General features: G+C 37.1%; 1 protein-coding gene across 1 annotated transcript in view; it reads left to right on the top strand.

Moving 5' to 3' along the window:
* MDGA2 (MAM domain containing glycosylphosphatidylinositol anchor 2) overlaps positions 1 to 13,278 on the top strand; it is a 954,748-nt gene that overhangs the window by 639,030 nt on the left and 302,440 nt on the right. Inside the window, exon 6 of the mRNA XM_036347018.1 lies at positions 6,875 to 7,144. Within this exon, the coding sequence (XP_036202911.1) occupies positions 6,875 to 7,144 (270 nt within the window). The remainder of the gene's footprint in view (positions 1 to 6,874; positions 7,145 to 13,278) is intronic.

Genomic DNA, 13,278 nt, shown 5'->3' with positions numbered 1-13,278 from the left:
AATTTCATGGCCAACCAACTCTTTAGTTGTAAGTACTTAGCTTGGAAATTTTTTTCTCCATGAGTAATGACCCTCTGGGATTCTGCAGCAGTAGCACATTAATGCTTAATTTCTTGTAAACTTCAATGAGACCAAATTTTTCTAAGATTTCATCTGTTGGAAAAATAGTAAAGGGCTGTTTATCAAGGAAAGGAAATATACACTGAGTGGCCAGATGATTATGACTGCCAGATGATTATGGCCACCCCATCAGTACTTCGTTGGGCCACCTTTTGCATTCAATACTGCGGCGATTCTTCTTGGCATTGACTCCATGAGATGTTTAAAGGTGATGCGAGGAATCTGACACCATGCCTGATGAGTAGCACTGTCCATTTCTGTGAGATTTGATGGTTGTGGAACCAGCTGCCTGATGGCTCTTTTAACTTCGTCCCACAAATCCTCAATTGGATTGAGATCTGGTGATTGTGAGAGCCACCTAAGCTAGGTAAAGTCTCCCTCATGTTCTTGAAAGCATTCCTGCACAATAGGAGCACCGTGGCATGGCACATTATCTTGTTGGAAGAAGCCATCTCCATTGGGATACGCCATCAACATGATAGGATGAACTTGATCAGCAATGATACTTAGGTATGTTGTGCTATTCAGACATTTATAATGGTCTGGCCCTCTAGCAACTTCAGCGCAAAATTATAGCTAATTTGCCTAAAAATGTCAGGTGATCATAATAATCTGGCCACTCGGTGTATATGGTGTGAATGTTCTTCATCATGTTTTTCCAGTGTTTAAGAAGACTTTTCAGGCTGTTAAGTATTAATAACCCAACTACTGGCATAGTTTATTAACTGAAATAAAATTTTGAGTTTATTATCTTTTGCTCGACTTGGAATCTAAGTTCCATTTCTAGTTTTTATCTTTATCTTGCCCAATGACTATTTTAAAATATAAATGACACTTTTTCTATTTTTAAAGTCTTATTTCATTGAAGTATATTTTGGCAAACTTTTTGACTCACTGTGATCGAATGGCACAAACATCCTGGTCAGAGGTCATACTTGCACATGACTTCAGAGAGCAGGCAGATGATGGAAGTATGTGACGTTACCTAAGACAATGGGAGTTATGGGGAGAATGCTGGTTCTCTTCCTGCTAGTATGTAAGCTTCCGAGTGAAGGGGTTCCTAGGCTCTTTGTTTACTGATATATCCCGAGTGTCTATCAGAGGTCCTAGTAATACAGAGTATGTGCTCAACAAATGCTGGATGAATGAGTAAATGAATGTGTTGAAATGTGTTGTACTAAGGAGAATGAGCAATAGCCAATGACATTCATTCCTAACAACAGTGACAACAAAAGATACTGTGCCAACCAAACACAACCCATTTAGGGAACTCCTTGTTTGGAACCCACAGTGTTGTAAACAGGGTCACTTTCAGTAGACTTTTATGTAATTTTCCGTGAAAGAACACCTTTACTTTGCCTTCAAATTTTCAAGTTTAAACTTTCAAGTTTAAAAAATGTAGGACCATGAAACAGAAGCAGAAGGTATTCATACATATTTTTCTCCTCTCTTCTTAAACTCATGCTGTACTAATATTAATTTCATTTTGTGCCACTACCCTGATGAATAAAGGTGTCCCTAATCACCACTAACTTGTTCCTTGTTCTTCTTTGTTAATCCTTTTCACATTATCACCAAGTCACAACTACTGATCATTGAATTTACAGGGAAAGGATGTCCTAGGAGACACTGCAGGGTCCTGTCTTCTTATAGCATGTTCTGGAGGTTACTGCAGTTTCTTTTCACAGATTCCACATTCAATATCCTCTGTTTGGAGACTTTCTCTGGACTCTGCAATGTGTTCAGCCAAAGCATAAGGTTGGGAAGTTAAATACCATAAAATATTCCTCAACTAATGAGAGACAAGAGTTGGTAGGTACTAGCAAACACCCTGCTCAGCCTCCTTGCTCTTCATAAGGAGAGTTCTGAGCATGTTTTATGTAACTGTCTCTTACAGGTTTTCCAGCTCAGGGAGCCAGGTTTCACACAGTGACAACACATTCATAGGTGCTTTTTTACTGTTCTCCCAGTCCTGTCTCCCTTCTCTGTTCTGTGAATATGCATCCTGGAATCTCCACTCAAGCACTACTTGTATCAGGACCTGCTTTTGGGGGGGGGGGGGGGGGGAATTCAAAGTAAGAAAAATACTATTTTAGCTGAGGATTTTTTTAATTGGAGTATATTCTTTTTTTTATGTTTCTCATTACTCTTGATTTTCTCTATGACTTACTTTCTAATTACTTCTATTCAAAGAAATACATCTTATAATATCTCTAACTCAAGGCAACTGGCAGCTTATATCTAATAAAAAAGTCTGGGGTGGAAATCTACACTCCTATTTAAAAATTAAAAGTCCCAATCTGTGGGTGGCCAAAGTCTCTAAGATGATTAGCAATTTATTTTTTTCAATTTTTAAAAGAATCTTTATCTTAAATATTCAATTATGTTTGGTAGCAGTAAAAACAAAATACCCAAGAAGTCATTGATCTCAGCTAAAATTGTATTTTCTTCCTACAGAATATATTCATAATTAACCCCAAACTAAATATTTCCATCACACATCCAGAGGATCTTATGAGGAACTGACTCCCTAAAATTGTAGTGGGCATGAATCTCAGGTTACAAACTCAGGTTTGAATAAATATATATTTTCTTATTACTTTATACTTTAACTATATTTTATATCAACCACCTATTCTTCCATAATTTTAGAACTTTTGTTTCAATCAATGTGGAATTGTCATTTCCACTAGATTTTTTAATTAAAAAATTTAATGTTGACATTATTGCAGATGTAGCCCCCTTCCATTAGTTCCCCTTCACCCCTGCCAAGCTTCCCCCTCCCTTGGCCTTCACCAAATTATTGTCCATGTATATGGGGTATGCATATATGTGCTTTAGCTAATCCCTTCACCCCCACCTCCCTTCCCTGGGGCAACGACCAGTTCATTCCATGTATCTATGCTTCTGGTTCCATTTGTTCCTCAGTTTATTTTGTTCATTAGATTCCACATGTTAGTGAGATCATGTGATACTTGTACTTTCTCTGACTGGCTTGTTTCATTTAGCATAATACTTTCCAGGTCCCTCCACGTTGTCTCATTTGGTAAGAGAGTTCCTTCTTTTTTACAGCCTTGTAGCATTCCATTGTGTAAATGTACCATTTATACAACTAAAGACCAGGAAGATAAACAATCCAGTTAAAAAATAGGCAAAGGACTTGAATAGACACTTCTTCAGAGAGGACATACAGATGGTCAATAGACATATGAAAAGATGCTCAAGGTCACTAATCATCAGAGAAATACAAATATAAACTAAGATGAGGTATCACCTCACACCTGTCAGAATGGCTAATATCAATAAATCAACAAATAACAAGTGCTGGAGAGAATGCGGAGAAAAGGGAATCCTTGTGCATTGTTGGTAGAAATGTAGAGTAGAGCAGCCACTATGGAAAGCAGTATGGAGTTTCCTCAAAAAATTAAAAATTGTACTGCCTGTTGATTTCCACTTCTGGGAATATATCCTAAGAATACTGAAACACCAATCAGAAACAATATATGCATCCCTATATTGATAGCAGTATTATTTACAATAGCCAAGATATGGAAACAGTCCACCAGATTTTGTTTAAAATGGATACAGGGAACAGACTGACAGCTGCCAGAGGGGAGGAGAGAGGGTGGATTGGATGAAAGAATACGAAGGGATTAGCCAAAAACCATATATACCTAAGAGATAAACACAGATGAAAGTGTGGTGATAGTCAGAGGGAAAGGGAGTGGGGCGAGGTGGAGGTGGGGGGAGTGGGATGGTACAGAATGAGACTTTGTCTGGAGCAATGGGCACAGAATGCAGTGTGCAGATGATGTTTTATTGAGTTGTGTGCTTTAAATCTGTATGGTGTTGGGAACAGATGTCACCCCAATAAGTTGAATTAAAAGTAATAATTTCTAGGGGGTGCTATGTTGAATCTTTTGATAGGACTGACACCTCCCTCATTCCTATTATGTGGGGTCATTCAGCCTGGCCTGTCTCTCTCCTCATTCCATTCCACTTCGTAGGGCTAGTGGTTGTTCCTATCAAGTATGGAGCTGTTTCTATGAGACTTACTATGTCCTTGTATATCTAGCCAGTCACTCTCAGTGATCTGAAACCAAGAAAGGGCTCTTTGCTCTTAAATATCCAAATGTTTTGGATTGGATATGGAAATCAAGAGGCCAATTCTTTTTTTTTTTTTGTATTGGTTTTTTACAGAGAGAAAGGGAGAGGGAGAGAGAGTCAGAAACATCGATGAGAGAGAAACATCAATCAGCTTTCTCCTGCACACCCTCACTGGGGATGTGCCCGCAACCAAGGTACATGCCCCTGACCGAAATCGAACCTGGGACCTTTCAGTCCGTAGGCTGACACTCTATCCACTGAGCCAAACCGGTTAAGGCCCAATTCTATCTCTTTCTTGTTTCCTCTGAAGTGTCTGTGGCTTAGTCCACACAATTTTTTTTTTCAGGAGTGAAGGGAAGAATTCCCTTCTCAGAGATATTTCCTAAAAATATTTTTCATATTGTAGTTATTGGGTTTAGGATTTGGGAAAATAGAAACAATAGACTGGCATTTCTTCTTTCTTTTCTCTTTTCTTCTTCTTTTCCTCCCTCTTCTCCTATTTCTCTTCCCATCCCCTCATTCTCATCCTCATCATCAGCCTTATACTTATTTTTTAAATATATTTATATTGATTACAGAGAGGAAGGGAGAGTGAGAGAGAGATAGAAACATAATGATGAGAGTATCATTGATTGTCTGCATGCCCCCTACTGGGGATCAAACGGGGCATGTGCCCTTGACCAGAATCCAATCCAGGACCCTCCACAGGCCAACACTAACTCTATCCACTGAGCCAAGCCAGCTAGGGCTCAGCCTTCTCTCTCTCTCTCTCTCTCTCTCTCTCTCTCTCTCTCTCTCTCTCTCTCTCCCCACATTTCTCCCAGGACCAATTTATTCTATCTATCTATATATCTATCTATCTATCTATCTATCTATCTATCTATCTATCTATCTATCATCTATCATCTATCATCTATCTATCATCTTTCTATTCATCCACCATCTATTGTATTCCCATCAGCAAGCACATGGAGCAAGCTAAACTGTTGGGTAGTGATCTTGAACGTTAGAGACAACTGCTATGGTGACCCATGCCTTCCATCATTAAGTACAGGGAAGACGATCAATCTGAAAGTCTGACTGGAAGCACAATTAGTTACAAGCACTGTGAATGTACAGAAGGTTTACAGCTGAAGTATGTGTATCTATATATGTGCTATGTTAAAAGCAGACTGACTTGGAATTATTATTATGGGATTTGAGTCATGTTTCAGCAATAACTATAAAATGTTAAAAACACTCTGTGGCCCCGGCTGGTTTGGCTCACTGGATAGAGCGTCGGCCTGGGGACTGAAGGGTCCCAGGTTCGATTCCGGTCAAGGGCATGTATGTTGGTTGTGGGCACATCCCCAGTAGGGGGTGTGCAGGAGGCAGCTGATCGATGCTTCTCTCTCATCGATGTTTCTAACTCTCTATCCCTCTCCCTTTCTCTCTGTAAAAAATCAATAAAATATATTTTAAAAAATAATAAAACACTCTGTGATTTTCACTTAATTTGAAAATGTCCTGATTACTTTATGTATTTCACCTTTTTATACTTTTTACTTTGGTTGATGAACATCCCAAATAAAAATTGCATACTGTCCATTGAGTATTTCTCATGTCCCCTTTCAACCTTCAGGTTTAATTTCTTTCTTATTTAAAAATGAGCTTAAAGTAATAATCTCTCACATGTGGCTGTGAAGAATGAATCGATGTATAGACCTTGCAACATGTTTAAGAACAATGTACTTTTCTCATGGTAATAAGAGAAGTGATGACTTTTATTAGGTATTACATGTTTATACATGCATAGCAATGGGATACTTTGGCCAACACATGAAATAGACATTTACTGAACCCTCAGCTACACACTGATTGAATATAAGGAGATTTTTCTTAATTTCCTATATACCTACATAGGAAGAGGAAGCTGAAGAAGCTAATAATGCATAGACTCAGGGACTTTGGACAGTGTAAGAACACTGAATAGAGAGCATGCACTTGCAAAGCGGATGATGAAATAGATAATACCTTTTGCCTATGAGGTTTTAAAGGTTCTATGCTAAATTTTGAAAAACAATGGTTTTAGCATGAATAAAAACATTATAAAACAAAATTAATTTTTAAATTATTTCTTCAAAATATGTTGGTGTATTTAAATACACTTTATATGATATTGTATAGGATCTGTCAAATTCAAGATGATCTTAAAATATCTCTGCCATATATATATCAGAGTAAAATACCAAAATTAAATAATTGATTATCTTTACCATGAAAAATACGAGTAAATAGCTGCAGTATTTATACCTGGAATGACAAAAAATAAAATAAAAGTGGTCATTGTCAGCATTCAAAAGGAAAGGAATTTTTGTTTTGAAACTTTATCCCTCTTACTATTCTAGCTTGTAACAATAATCTAAGAATACATGCATTTTAATTCTCCTCTCTATGTGTAAAATTCTTAATATAGTTCAACAGGTTTAAACCACATAATTAAAATATATAATAATTGCATATGGTTTTAATTTAATAAATAGAATAAAATTTTGACTAAATAGAACCATACTTTATTTTAATTGTTTGAATAACTATAAAGTATGCTGTTGCATTCTTGATGTAGTAGATCTAAATAGGTACATGTTTTTTTGTTTGTGTCTTTTAGCATCTCCGTCAATTAAACTCTTGGTGGATGACCCTATAGTTGTAAATCCTGGAGAGGCCATAACATTAGTATGTGTTACAACAGGAGGACAGCCTGCACCGTCTCTCAGCTGGGCCAGGACCTTTGGGCCTCTGTCTGATAAGACTATTTTGCATGGAGGAACTTTGACCATACCTGCCATCACCTCAGAAGATGCTGGTACTTACAGCTGTGTTGCCAATAACAATGTGGGAAACCCTGCAAAGAAGTCCACTAACATCATTGTGAGAGGTAAGTTTAGAGATTATTATAACACAGATTTCTGGGTGAGCCAGGTTATCACAAAACAAATAATATTTGATACAAAAATATTTCCTCAAATTTGCATATATATATAATATAATATACAGAAAAATTGTTTATAAATAATGAATGATGCCTAGTTATAAATGAAACCTAAAATTCCTAAATCTTAATCACAATGCCTTATGTTTGTATTGAATAGTTTTCATGACATATTCTTAGTGGTGCCATTGAATAGTTTTGATCATATGTTCTTAGTAAAAAAAAAAAAAACAAGATTAAAATGCAATTATAGCATTGAACATTAATTATTGTTATACAGTTTGTGTGTTTACTTTAGGAGTTTCACATATTTATCAATTTAATGGTTAATAAACATTTATTAAATCCCTATTAGAAGCAGATCTTTAAATTGTGAGATTATATAGAGATCTATAAAACATTAATCTGTACTCAAGGATTCTATTGTCTGGTACTAAAAATAAAATGAATAAATTAATAGTCACATGATACAGTGTTTGGCAGGCATAAGCAAACACTATAGAAATATTAAAAATATATAGTTACTTCTGGCACAGGTTATTAGGGAATATCTAATGACATTTGCACTAGGAGACAATGGGTAGAGTTTAAACAGACTGAGATTAGAGAAAGACATGGAAAAGTCAGAGAGAGTAGAAGGCAAAGTGTAATTGAGGAATTGACTTAAAAGGTGGGCTACTAAGCCATGTTCTGGTGCGGGTGCCACCAGATGGTGTGGTGTGCTAGTGCTTCGTAAAGGTGGGTGCTTTCCCTCCATTCCGGAGTATTTATAGTCACTGCAGGAAGAGCATATGTGTCTTCATGTCCCGCAGGCATGGTCCTGGGGTGGGACAGAGGATGGACACTGTTGCTTCTAAAGTTAAACCAGACATCCACATGGCCAAGAGGACTTTTCTAGCAGACAAATGAAAATAAGGAAGGAAGCTAAGTATGCAAAGAAATAATATATAGAAATGAATAAGAATAAATCTACAAATGGAATGATCACGCCCTTTCTATTTTAAATATCAGTATTGGTGAAATGGGCCTCTTTCTAAGTCCTTATCTCATTGAGTAACTAGATTCTCTTCTCCCTCTATCCCAAATTTTTAAAAAAGTAAAAACTTTATAAATCACCAATGTTTATTAATTCTGCTTTTTGTTTGCTCTAAAACACTTGTTTTATCAAGTAGTCATGAAAAAATGCTACCAAATCTTGCTATAATAATTGCGAGATTAGTTAAAGCATTGCAGAATGATCCTTAAGAGTCATGAATGCAGTGTAGAGTCTTTTGTTCCATTATTTTATCAAGGACAGGAACTCACTAGAGAAAAACAATGCATTGAATCTAGTTTGACCGCAGGATCATCCTCAGCTACATTGAATCCATGTACAAACGGCAGCACGTCCAGCATAAAATGCCCGTGTTGCTCAGGCACCTTTTGTAAAGGATGAACTCCATCCACAGCAAATATATGCTCAGAAAATGATCTGCTCTTTCCCATCCTAGCAGTTTTTATTTGTGTTCTTACAAAGGACCTAAAGTTAATAAAGCCCTAGAATGTATTTCTCCAATTTATAATTTTTATCCCTTTAATTCATCTGAAATACATATTTTCATAGTCATATCATATTACCAGAAAGCTCTCAGCAGTGCCATTCACATAATGTATAAAATCAAGTTTGCCTATAACCTTACTGAATACAGAACCAACCTTGTCAAAGGGTCCTAGGTTACACTGCAGGGAGAAACGCTGCTACAACACTGTGAGGCATCTACTTTCTGCCACAAAGGCCAAGAAATTCAGTTAAAGAAGTATGGTTTTCTTCTTCTTATAGCAAATAAATTATTCTCAAGTGCTCTGATTTTGTGTATCTTTGTAGTGTCTTAGATTAATTGTGCCATGATACAGTAGAAGTAGAACTCTAGGTTTATTTTCTCCCCATTCTTTTTCTGTAATTAAATCAAGACCCACAGACCAGGTTTTCTGAGAAAGCACAAGGATATACTGTGCATAGGATTCTCATGGCCATTTGAGAATATCTCTGGACAAAATGAAAGTATAGGGTTCAGATGGGGAAAAAAAATTCCAGAAAGTTTCTGAGTTCATCATTTTCTATTTTTAAAGTATAAAACACTTCAAAATAAACAATATAGGTAACACTCCATGTAGATAACAAGCTCAGAACTGAAGGTAAATTTCATGTTTTAATATTTTCTTAGAACATTTATAAATATAGCAGTAATGCTTTTTCTTAGAATCTTTAAAAAATTGAAAGGTTGAGCTAAGTTTCTTCCAAGTCAAGATAGTAGTTGCTTAACAAATGTGATAAGAAAATTATGTTGATTTCCTAGTCACATGATAGGTAGCCTGAGCTCAGGGCTTTCCAAAGTCCTATTAGATAATATGCCATTCCACCTGAAGTTCCCTGTTGTTGTGATTCAGTGTATTTAGAAATGCCCACATTTCTTTCCTGTTGTGAATTGAACCTGTGCTGAATGAGCATGATTCATAACATGATCAAGACATTACTGTACTTTGGTGTCCTGTGGTCATTTCAACTTTTATGCAGTGTTTTCATATTTCCTGCTTCAGGAAGAAAAGTCAGGCAGACCCCATGACCCTTCTGCTCATTCTTACAAATAGAGACTCCTACAGTACCTTTAAATCACAAGCACACATTTATCAGTGTTTGGGATTCATGATCCAAAATAATATTAAAACTTCAAACCTGACAATTCAAAATGTTCTCCCCTGACCATCTTGGGTCCACTCGGGATGGAGACCTGGCCCCATGGGAAGCCCTTCAGTAGGATTGAAATGGTGAACGAGGTTCTCCCTCAGCCAACTTAAGCTTGGAAGAAGGTGCATTGCACAATTTTCTCCAAAGATATCCTTCTAATCAAATTTGGTCTCTAACCCTTTACTGGTCTATATAGTCCAAGAATCATAGAATCAGTGTTTTTCACTTACTTTGAAAATTCTACGTAAGAAAGTGTCTATTTTGCACTCACTGTAGAATTCTGTGGCTTCTATTCTCAGCAAAAGTGAGTCAGGAAAAGCCTATTCTATCATCTAATTTCACAAAAATATTTTAAAAATACTAGAATTTTCAAAAACTTTAGCTGATATTTTGAATTTTGATCCATAAATTTTGATCTTCAAACTGTACTCTAAATTTGACCATATCTTGCTCCATCCATAGTTACCAACCTGTGTAAACTAATGATATATCTCTCCTACTTGATTAAAATAGCCTTTTCATTATCTTTCCAGTCCAGCCTCTCTTATAACTGTTAGCCTAGAGGCAGACTAGGTTTTCTACATGAAAGAGTGCAAGGTTTTACCTAGTTGATAATGGTGGTGTTGTGTGCATGATTGGGGAGTGTATGTTGGGAGGTGAGTATAGGCGTAGAGAATCTATTTCATGCAGTCATTCAGGCACCTCGGCTGATGATGCCTCTGCCATCTTTACCCTTTGGTTACTAAGGTTGTTCTTAGTGTTACCAGCTTTCCTGTCAGCTGGAACGGGGGAGATTTTTATGGGCCAGGTATGTGTTAGATCCAATCACATTTTATTAGCTAGATATTAGGCACTCAGTTACATCCTATGATGTGAAGGCTGAGAAATGTATTCTTACTGTGTGCCTAGGAATAAGAGGACATGGGTTGCCGTCAGTAGCTAATCCTCTCTGTTATATTCATGCAAGAGAATGTGATTTAAATCATCTCCTTCTCCTGATCCTCCCATGGCTTCCCATCTCACCTAAAATGGAATTCAAATTTATCATCATCATTTCACATCTCCCTCCTCTTTGATCACTCTACTTTAGACATATTATCCTCATTGCTCTTTTTCATGGGTCAAGACAGGCACATTTGCTGTTCATCCTGGAATGTTAATTTTAAAATACCATCTTCTGAGAAATGACTTTTCTGATCACTCCATCTTAAATAGCACACCCCTAAATGCCTCGCATAATTTTTTGTTTCTTCTTATCACATAACTGCCTGGAATTATTTTATACATATTTCTTTATTTGATGTCTTTATCTCTTGAGACCATATGGACAAAGAATATATATTTTGTCTTATTCAGTGATATATTGCTAGAACATAAAAAACTGCTAAGCACACAGTAGATACTCAATAAATATATATTGAGTGAATGACATCTTTTTGTTTAAGTACACTGGCTTATATTAGACATTTCTTCTGAACACCTACCTCTCTTTCATAGCCTAAGTATGTACCAGATTATATGAAACAAAATTAGGAAAGACTATATATGTGTGAGATCATATTAAATATTTGTGTGATATGACTAGCTCATTTTAAAGCTGACCTTGTTCTGATTATTCAGTGCTGTGTAACAAGCCATCCCAAAGCAGTAGCATAAAACAATTTATCATGCTCACAAATCTGGAGGTGAGAAAGCCAGCTAAAATAATTAAAGGTATCACATACATTGCATTCAAGAGGTGGCTTGGACTAGAGCAGTGATGGCGAACCTTTTGAGCTCGGCGTGTCAGCATTTTGAAAAACCCTAACTTAACTCTGGTGCCGTGTCACATATAGAAATTTTTTGATATTTGCAACCATAGTAAAACAAAGACTTATATTTTTTATTTTGATTTTATATATTTAAATGCCATGTAACAAAGAAAAATCAACCAAAAAAAATGAGTTTGCGTGTCACCTCTGACACGCGTGTCATAGGTTTGCCATCACTGGGCTAGAGTCATCTTTATGGCTTTTTCACGTAAATATTTGGTGCTGGGACTAATTAGTCTAAACAACTGTGCTCCTCTCTCTCTCTCTATCTGTCTCTCTCTTTTCCTCCCTCCCCAACTCCTCCCCATTCCCTCTCTCAATAGTCTCTTTACATGGTTTCTCCATATGACTGCCTCAAGATTGCCAGATTATTGCAGATTCCTGGGTCCAGGGCCACAAGAGTTGTATGGGTTCTTCTAATCTAGCTTCTGAAAGTCATTCAGTCATCACTGCACTCTCTTCATTAAGATAGTGATAAAGGCTAGCCTGGTTCCTGGATGGAATCTAATACCTCCATCTCCTGAAGTAGAACTCTAAGACATGCTTTAAGCAAATCACATTATGCAGACAGAGCACTGCACAGACTGTATTATTCATGTCGTACTTCCATGCTGCCTCAGTTCTCATTCATGCACTGGAGGGGGCATCTCTCAGCCCTGCCTGCCCTCTCCCACAGTCCCAGAGCACTCAGGGGCAGGAGGTGAAACAGCGATCAGGGGAAGGCAATGCCCCCATCACACCTCTGCTGCTGGCAAGCCTTGGCCAGCCTTGGTTACCTGAGCCTTGGGCAGCCCTGGGCGGCTGGGCAGCCACCATCTTGTGGCTGTGGGTGCCAGCATCTTTGAGAATGTGGCAGTCAATTAGCATATTCCCTCCTTATTGGCTGTGTGCAACACCATCTTTGTGATGGTGTGAGGGTCAATTAGGATATTCCCTCTTTATTAGATAGGATTCCTCCCTTTTCTCCGTAATTTCATCAATCCATATCTTGTATCCATGACCCCTAAAAAGTTGCATTGTAAACAGGGTTATGATGTAAACAGGGTTAGTATGATTCCAACCTATATTTTGTTGGCTATGATCTGATTCCTAATATGGAGAAATAAAAAGATGTCAATATTGAAACAGATTTAACCTTTATAGAATAATTAAAAAGTATGTATTCAGTGGGGCATGAATTTACACCTTCCTAAATGCACACAAATATTCTATAACATCTAGATACATCATAACCCTCTGTTCTGAAAGTGCTGATTTACCTCACTCTATTAAAGTGGAAATATTGATTGACTTAAAATCTGAATTTTAATATCTATATTATAAAAGGCCTGTGGACCAAAGACCCGCACGGGTGGGTGGTGCTGTGTGCATGGGTGGGCAGTGCTGTGAGCGCTGCACACTGGGCTTCTAGTTAAACATATTTGTTTGGGACTAATTTAATATAAATATACCAAGTATTAGCATTCCCAACATTTCAAAATGATCTTTATTTAGGCTTTTACCAAAAGCCTTATAATTTAAAAATTCTTTGAGAAAAGACTTTG

This window comes from Myotis myotis, unplaced genomic scaffold (assembly GCF_014108235.1).
Source record: "Myotis myotis isolate mMyoMyo1 unplaced genomic scaffold, mMyoMyo1.p scaffold_m19_p_1, whole genome shotgun sequence".
Classification (NCBI taxonomy): domain Eukaryota; kingdom Metazoa; phylum Chordata; class Mammalia; order Chiroptera; family Vespertilionidae; genus Myotis; species Myotis myotis.
The sequence above is the reverse complement of the archived record's forward strand: the minus strand, read 5'-3'. Positions and strand labels throughout refer to the sequence as shown.